Below are 8,560 nucleotides of genomic sequence, written 5' to 3' on the forward strand. Positions count from 1 at the left end.
TTTTGGAATGGATTGAATCTGGTTTCCACTCGCCTGCTTTCACCCACCTGAAGCTAATATGTCTAGAAGGAGAAATTATTCTACAGACAACATAAATATAATTGTATTCCGGCGGTTAAAACGTCTGTCCCCAGTAAAACAGGCTGAGGGGCTCATCGGATTTTGAAAGTTGTGCCATGACTCAGAATCCCAAAAGCTGCCGTTATAATTAACAAAATACCAAGGGAGTTGTTTAAGATAATTTTCAATAACCCTCTTATTGCCCCCCCCCCCCAATGTTGCCCCCAATCCAGGTCAGAATGCTTAAGGAGTGCTTGAAATGTGGGGGTGGGGGGGTGCCAAAGGAGAGATCGCCCAGCCACGCCAAGGTCCACCCACTTCTCAGCGCTGCTCTATAAAAGCGAGCAGTGGAGCGCAGAGCTCGGCAGTGATTACTTCACACACACACACACAAAGGAGGAGTTCTCGCTCCTCAGGAAACCCTGCAAGCTCGGATCGCTACTACAAAAACATTTGTCTCAGTGGATTATCCTCACTGTCAGGTAAGAACTATTTTTTTTCTTTCCGTCCTTGGCAGCAACAAAAGATTCAGGGGAGGTGGAACGCAAGTAAAACTCTACTAAATTTGGACTGTCTTGAAGAGTTTGGAGTTATGCTGTGGAGTCTTGCACTGGCTCTTGGCATCAGCTGCAGTTTACAACATAAGATCCAGAACTAGCTGGTTCTGCGTGTGAAGTGGGAAGAGGAGCTATCAGGGAATAAACTTCCCGGCAGCAAAACACTTGCTGGAGTTTGGAAACGATGCGTCCGATAGCCAGCTCCCTCTGATCTTATGGGTTTGCTAAATCCTAGTGCAAGCCGCTGGGGGTATTCTGGAAATCCTGCTGGTTTTCAGCCGCCTCTGCAACTAAACTCTCGACAAACGTAAACTTTGGAGGCTCTGTTATTTACTCTGTGATAAGTTGTTGAGCAAATATTAGCTTCTGGTTCATATCAGACACAAAGTCCCCGGTAGCCTGGGGGCTCTGCGAGGGAAGGAGCTCTCTGGAATCACCAGGAATAAAGGACAGTCCTTACTTGACTTTTATTAGCAAGCATGCTTATAGTTCTCTTTTCCTTCCAGCAGGAGCCCAGCCAGAATGAAACTAGTTCACGTAGCCCTGCTCTATCTCGGCTCTGTGGCCTTCTTCGGGGTGGATGCTGCAAGAGTGGACGTAGCGACAGAGTTCAAAAGAAAGTAAGTATCGGAGCGCGCCCTTCTGCCAGCGCCCCGCGCCGCGCGTGGAGCTGCCGAGCCCCCGCGCCTGGCTCCGGCAGCGGTCAGAGGCACTGGATTCCCTGCAGGAATTACTCAGCTCCTTAAAGGCCTCGTGCCCTTTCAGGAAACACTGGGGGGAGGAGAAAAAAAAAAAAAAACGGCGCTGGCAAAGATTTTCGCCCCTCGAATCTATTTGGTTTGGCTCCCGCCCTGCAGACTTGCGATAACAGGCTCTCTTCTTCCCTTGTGCTCTTTCAGATGGACGAAATGGGCACTAAGCCGAGCCAAGCGGGACGTGAAGCCTGCGGGCTTGCTCCGAGGGCTGGGGGCAGCCGCCGACGTGCTGCCTCTCATACGCACCCAGGACGTGAAGGAGGATTCCCGAGTCTCGCCTCCCAGGTAAATTCCAGCCCTTCCTGGGCTCGGGCACTTGTTCGGGGCAGTGGAAAGTTTCGGGGTCCCCTGGTTTCCGGGTGTTCAGGGTTATTCTCGCTGTCGATCCTCCCCGCCCCAGAGGCAGGTCCTGCCCGGGCTGCCCATCGCGCTGAAAGCAGCCTCCCGCCTTCCTTTCCCCGCGCTCTTCAGCTGGCGGGAGATAGTAGCGCCTTTGCTGCGAAAGTCAGATATAAATAGTAACTTGAGCCCTGGAAGCATAGGAAAAAGTAACAGCCGTAAACCGGCGGGGCCTCTCCTCGCATGGGCAGCAGGCTCTGCTCCGCGCTGCCGCGGAGGGCACAGCCGGGACTGCTGGGGGGCAGCTGGGCACCGTCGGGACGCGCCCCTCTCCAGCCTGGGGGCCCCCTGCCCTGCAGACCCTCCCGTTCCCTCGCCCACCAGGTCCCCCCCTCCGGGCCCCCCCTGCGCTCTTCTCATGCCCGCTCTCTCTCTTCCTGCAGCAACCGGGAGGATGCTCACATCCGCGTCAAGCGCTACCGCCAGAGCATTAACAGATTCCCCCACTTCCAAACAAAGGCGTGCCGCTTCGGGACGTGCACGGTGCATTGGCTGGTCGACGAGCTCCACAGGGCGGCCGTCAACGATAGGAACGATGCCGCCCCCCCAAACAAGATCAGCCCCCAGGGCTACGGCCGCCGGCGGCGTTCCCTGCCCGAGCGCCGCAGCCCGGTGCGCTCCCCCAGCTCCGGGCGGCGCCCACGGGCGCGCCGGGCGCAGCCCCTGGCCGCCTTCCTCGGAGTCTGAAGCGCCGCAAGACCCGGCCGAGGCCGCCTCGACGGATGGACTGAGGCACGGGCTGAGATCCGCCAGGATTCGCGGAGAGCGCCTGCCCGGGCGGGACCCCGGCGCGCCCTCCGGGGGAGCTGAGAAGGACAGCGGACGCTGCGCCCCCCGCCCGCCACGGACTCTGGCCCTCCCCGGGCCGGGCACCGCCGGCTCCCGCAGCCGCCGCCGCCCGCGACGCGAAGGCGCCGCCGCTGCTCCCGGGGGGCCGGGCGGCCCTGGCCGCCCTCCCGCGCCCCGCAGCCCCGAGGAGGGGATGCTCAGGGGGGGACCCGCCGGTGGGCGACGGGCCCCGGCCTCGCCCTCTGCCCCCGAGGGTTGGAGGGTGCGCGTCAGCCGTGGGCAAGGACAGGCCGCCCACTTCTGCTCTACCCTCTGCGTTATGTGCACCCGGCAGGGAATCGGACACTCTTCAGTCCCTGCGGGGACTGCGATATACTTGAACGTCACAGAGAGGAAAAGTGCAATTGTACGTGGTTTTTGTTAATTATAAGTGCGGTGTGTGTGGATCACGAGATATGCATTGGTATTTAAGATTGTTCTGTGCCATGTCTTTTTTTTTTTTTTTTCTTTGAAAAAATATATTTTATTTTTATACGGTTTATATATATATATATATATATGTATATATATATATATATTGCATAAGGGCATTTTAAAACATTGTATCCCCTCTATTTTTCATATCGTGAATGTCAAATGTTAAACTCTTTTTCCATACCTTTTTTTATCTTGCATTCCAGACTGGTGAAAGATATAGAGAATGTATCAGCTGTTCTCCATGGGTAATATGTGAAATAAAATAAACACAATTATATAAAACACTTCAGTTATGTTGTCTTTAGTGGGGGCAGTGGTCAAGATGAATCATTTCTCACTGTGTTCAGCCCTACTCATGTTAAGCTAGAATGGCAGTCCTGGGACACACCAAAACTCTTCCCTTGCAAACTTTGTTAGCAGCCACCTTATCTCATCAAATGGAGTAAACTCCGAGCCAGAAACGTATCCTAAAATTCCAGGGCAGGTCTGTGGAGAAGGCTCTAAGGCTCTTTTCTGCCCACGTTCAAGCCAGGGCTGAAACGTGTCACAGCTTGGATTGATCGTGCAAGTTTATTTTTTGCCCTAATTAATCAGAGAAACAACTGCACACTTCAACATTGCACAACAAAGTAACAGATTTATTGAGGCAGCACATTCCAAAAATGGTCATGGCAGCTTCCAAGGTTATTTATGTTGAAGGATTTCCTGGGCCACAGTTCAGGTTAAAGTTAAACGGTGACCGGTTCAGTGTGGGGAGAACATTTTGGATAAAAGCTTAGCATGAGGGATTTTGTTGTTTTGTTCTTTTTTGTTGTTTTGTTTTGTTCTCTCTCTCTCTCTCTCTCTCTTTTTTTTTTTTTTAACAAATTCCAGATACAGACCAGAAAACAAATGTGAAACTGAACCTTATTAATGCACCACCAGCACCATCTACTGGTGTCTACTCCTTGCACTCCAAGAAAACAAACCTAAAACCTAAACAAGTGTATTTGAATAACTTGAGTGAAATGAAGCATTTCCTCTATTTCACCATATCTCATGGTTAACATATAGAGGAGAGGACTGGGGAACAGCAGAACTCAATGCCTTTATAATAAATGAAGTGGGGATTTAATTTTTTAAAATCTAATATTAAATTCCTCAAGAACATATATTTACAAGAAAAATTGAAAAGAACTGGCAACGACACCTTTCCAGGAAACCGCGGCAAAAATCTTGGGTAGGGATCTTTTGATGAGATACTTGGCATGTAATCACGATTTTTCTTTCCAAACTTTAAGTTCTGCTCAGAATTGCCTGTTTTTAGTTACTTTCTAAACACTTTAAACTAAGATTTTTGAAATCCTGAGAGGTGGGTTTTCCACTTGAAACATTATTTAAAAAAGAAAGAAAATAAAAGATAATGACACTTTGCCAGTTTTAATTACCTGTTTGTTAAGAGCTGGAAGAAAACAGCTGTCTCCTGCCCTTGGCCTTCTGATCCAGATTTTGCAAGATGTAAGGGATGGCAAAATGCATGGACAAGGTATAGCTGCCAGCTGAGAAACAAGCAAGTGGAACCTGGAAATTAGAATTGTTGCTGTTACAAGTTCTGTGGTGCTTGCACTGAGAAATTACAACATGTAGGCGAAAGTGTGATCCTACTCAATGTACACAGCACAAGAAGACAATGGCAACAGAACCATCCCATTTAATAGCTACAACGTTTTCCCTGTAAGTTCCACAATTAGTACTTTTACCATCTAAATTTGGGACAGAAGGCTGGATTGGGCTACAGTGTGGTTAAGTATGTACTTGCCAACTAGTTCATTTGTTTGCATCGATCTTTTCTTCATTTCCTGCCAAAACCCCACGTAGAGTACCTTTTCTTCCCTCCTTTCTTTTTCACTGATGGAAAACACTTCACTCAAAGCTCAAAGACCCTGCCCAGAACCAGACAGGCCTCAAACCAGCCAGCTGGTGCAGGATGGCACAATTCTGACCTGACTGGAGTTTAGGAAGTGCAACTTGTGTTTGGAAGGACCAAGAGCACCACCTGCAGCACCTCTAAGGAGAAGCAAAACTCTCTGCAATAAACAGCAACCAAAGAAAAGAAAGATTGGGGTTTTTTTAGTTCCCTCCATTCTTTGAACCCAAACTTTGAAACCATGTGTTTTAAAGCACAGACACTGCTGAAGGAGAGATGTCCGAAAGTAGTGAGCAGCCCAAAGATGGCACACTCTTTGAGTGTAAAGAGCAGCCAAGGAAACCCTGGAAACATGATGTCAGTGGATTTTGGCTAACCTAGGCTAGATAAGCTAGAGGAGAATGGCAGAGCAGGAGGAGAATGGCAGGCAGGGACTCTTTCCCATACCCCAGCCTCAGTTCTAGGTTTCAGGGAATGGGTTTATAAGGGGTAGAATACATCAAGACAGCATCCTCTCCTATCCATTTCTGCACCAGCCCCAGGTGTAAGCTGCCCAGGTGAAAGCTCTTCCTCCTGCCCAAGCAGGAGACGATACTGACAAACCCTGGGGACGCATCTTTTCACTTCATCCCATAAAGCAAAATGTTGGGCATGAATGCTTAAATAGTGGCTGAAGTTCATCCATGATTTAGATTAAAATCTCTGACAAGTGTAAGGATTTGGGGTTTCAGGAAGAACAAGACTGTGAAACAGCACATGAAAGAGAGCATCCTCCTATTATAGTAGAAGTTCAAGAAGAACTCTGTACTTAGGTCAAAGCCAGCTTATGCTGCAATGTGTCAGATGAGAAGTGGAAGATGTCATCAAATGCCTCCAAAATCAGGAGTATCTGTTTACACACCACCTTAGTTAAAATATTAGTTTCTAAGAACAGTCTGGAGTCCCACAGGACAGTATTTCAAAGGCTGCTAAAAACATGACTTGAAGTTCAAACAAGGTTCTAAATTAAAATTAAGTTTTGCAATGGTAAATATGTATTGGAGCAGGAATTCATCCTTGTCCACCAGTCTGTTCAAGAGCAGATGCCAAAGGAGTGGTCACCACTCTTAGCACAGCCTCTACAGCAAAGTGTCAGAACAGTTTGCGGAGTATTCTTTAGGAGTGATTACTCTGTTTTGTACCTACCCTAGGGATACCCTATGGCAGCCAAAAAAAATCTATTCTATTTAATTCTATTCTATTCTATTAATCTATTCTATTCTATCCAAAATTCTTCACTACAGACAATTTTTCATTACCAAAATGGATTCCAAAGGCTATTTTTATTTCAGAAAGTTTTTTGGACTTCATTATTAGTTCTACATGGAATGATGGCAAGGTGCCTAAAATGCTGATATATACAAGGACTTCCCCATGAAGCTCTCATGCAGGTCCCCCAACCTGGAAGAGAAAAACAAGGAACTATTTTTCATTCTCCAGTTGGTACCACAACATTTTCTTTAAGCAGCCATGTCACGTGAACAACCACAAAAATTGTTTGTTCTCCAGTTACATCAGAAAGTGGTGTGAGTTCTTCCACTGTTACCTAGGAACAACTTCTGCTGCATCCAAAAAGTGGAGACACTGGTGTACTTTCAGATGATTATCAAAATCTGCAAAGCATCTCAGTCCATGCTAAGAGGAACTGCAGTCAGGTGCCAGATATAAAGTCTTTCTGCAAGCACAATGACAGAAAGGGGAATACTAATGAATACTTTGGCACATATGAAGCCTTTTCTGGCTCATTGAGTACCCCAAGGACAGCAAGTCATAATTAAAGCCAATAATGGCAACTCCAGACAGCCGTCCAAATAGTTTCCTTGTGCCGTCAATTCACCGTTTCATATTATCTCACATCATACTTAAGTAGTGTGGAGCACACAGGCATCAGGAGAAAGAATTCCAGCATGACTGAGTACAACCAATAAGTAAATCCAATTATGCCTAATTAAAATCTATTTATTACATTCACAAGGGTTTGCTTTTATTATCCAAATATTTTTTAAGGAACAGGGTTTTTTCCCCCAAATAATTTGTGTCAGCTTTGAAATTGTTTTAGTCTTTAAATACTTAATTCTTTGGAGTGAGGCCACGTATCCTTCATGAGAAGAAGGAGCATAATTTGTTCATGAGGTAAAAAACTTTGCTATGTAAAAGCCTTTTTACTACAAACTATGTACACTAGTCAAAATGCTTGGTAATGTCTCCAAATGAAAAACAAATGGTCCCATTAAAACTAGAATCAATGTTAATGATTTGATAAGACTGGAGTGTTTTGCATGCAACATTCCCCGCAAACACAACAGCAATGAGGATGCCAAATGAATTTTTAAACTTTTTTTGATTCTGTGATAACTTTTACAAAACATTTAACTAGACCTCCTTGAGTCTCTCATCCACTTACAAAATCCTGGGGTTTTCCAAATTCAAGAAAGATCTTTTGTACCCACTGAAGGCACATATTTTGTAATAAATTCTGACTCTGAGAATAGGTTTGCAAAATAAGTATTCTTCCAATACTTTCTGTAAGTTGTCACTTTGAAAATTACATGCAACTTTTCCATCAGTTATAAAAAGGTTTTCATTTTCTTCATACTTTTCTAACATGGTGTAAAAAACAAACAAACAGATGTCTGGGTCTTAATCTCTGATGTCCAGCAGTATGGGCAGAAATGGGAGAACAAACAAACCGGATCTTATCTGTTAGTTCAGGAGCACACTGAGCAGTTCATCAAACAAACATGCTTATTGTCCTTTTAAGAGGTGCTTACTGGGACAGGAGTTCCATGACGCTGAATCACTCCAAGGCTGAAAGGCAGCGTGTAATTCATCCCCCTGCTGTTACAGCCCAGCACAGGAGGGTGTGTGCGCTCCTCGCTTCCCCCGATGTGACCCAGCTCTGGTGTCTCTCTGCTGGAAAGCACCAAATTCTCAGAGGCCACCACACTTCCCTGCCTGCCCATGAGGGCTCAGGAGCAGCTCTGACTGCACGCTGGAAGAGGACAGCTGCACCTTGTAAAATATCATAAATAAAAATATGTCTGTTCTCTTTAGAGACAAGGAAAAAGTGAGGGATTTTAAGTCCCTTTTCCTAAGTAATTTTTTTCCCGAGGCTGTGCAGCCCTGCATCTCATTCTGCATAAGGAACACATTCATAGTCTGGCCTTTATTGATAAACAACATGAAAAATATGCAACTGGCATATATCAATAGTCCCCTTGCTGCCTACAGACATCAGACATGCTGGTGTGATGAACCGGTGAACCAGATAGGAATCTTAGCAACAAATCCCAGACCTGAGACTGATCCCATCTAATTGAAACAAAACTTCTACTGACTTCAGCAAGAAGAAAATCTAAGCCCCAGCTTTCTTTCAAAAACATGTCTATTTTTGTACCAAAAGACTGTACTGTAAATTTTGATTTATACTTCATTTATTCCCAATTTCTTGTTTTGAACACTGAAGAAACTACTAAAAGATACAAGTAAGGAATGGGATCCCTGTCAAAAAGAAGCAACACAAATCCAGACTCTCCATTTAACCTGAAATGAGTTCAGCAATGTATGTTTATTGCTGC

General features: G+C 46.1%; 1 protein-coding gene across 2 annotated transcripts; it reads left to right on the forward strand.

Moving 5' to 3' along the window:
- Positions 1-389: 389 nt before the first annotated feature.
- On the forward strand, positions 390-3,319 carry ADM (adrenomedullin). Of its 2 annotated transcripts, none has more exons than XM_041464635.1 (4): positions 390-542; positions 1,124-1,237; positions 1,517-1,657; positions 2,155-3,319. In XM_041464635.1, the coding sequence occupies exons 2-4, from the start codon at positions 1,140-1,142 to the stop codon at positions 2,456-2,458; spliced, it is 543 nt and encodes a 180-aa protein (XP_041320569.1). In that variant the 5' UTR covers positions 390-542; positions 1,124-1,139; the 3' UTR covers positions 2,459-3,319. The 2 variants fall into 2 exon arrangements, with proteins under 2 accessions (XP_041320569.1, XP_041320570.1); XM_041464636.1 differs by having other exon boundaries at positions 421-542; positions 1,127-1,237.
- Positions 3,320-8,560: the final 5,241 nt, after the last annotated feature.

This window comes from Pyrgilauda ruficollis, unplaced genomic scaffold (assembly GCF_017590135.1).
Source record: "Pyrgilauda ruficollis isolate IOZ18807 unplaced genomic scaffold, ASM1759013v1 scaffold182, whole genome shotgun sequence".
Taxonomy (NCBI): domain Eukaryota; kingdom Metazoa; phylum Chordata; class Aves; order Passeriformes; family Passeridae; genus Pyrgilauda; species Pyrgilauda ruficollis.

Excerpts from the sequence above, each read along its gene's own strand:
- ADM (XM_041464635.1), top strand. The coding sequence starts at position 1,140 with ATGAAACTAGTTCACGTAGCCCTGCTCTATCTCGGCTCTGTGGCCTTC. Across the intron at positions 1,238-1,516 it reads GCGACAGAGTTCAAAAGAAA|ATGGACGAAATGGGCACTAA; the intron begins GTAAGTATCGGA and ends GTGCTCTTTCAG. Across the intron at positions 1,658-2,154 it reads TCCCGAGTCTCGCCTCCCAG|CAACCGGGAGGATGCTCACA; the intron begins GTAAATTCCAGC and ends CTCTTCCTGCAG.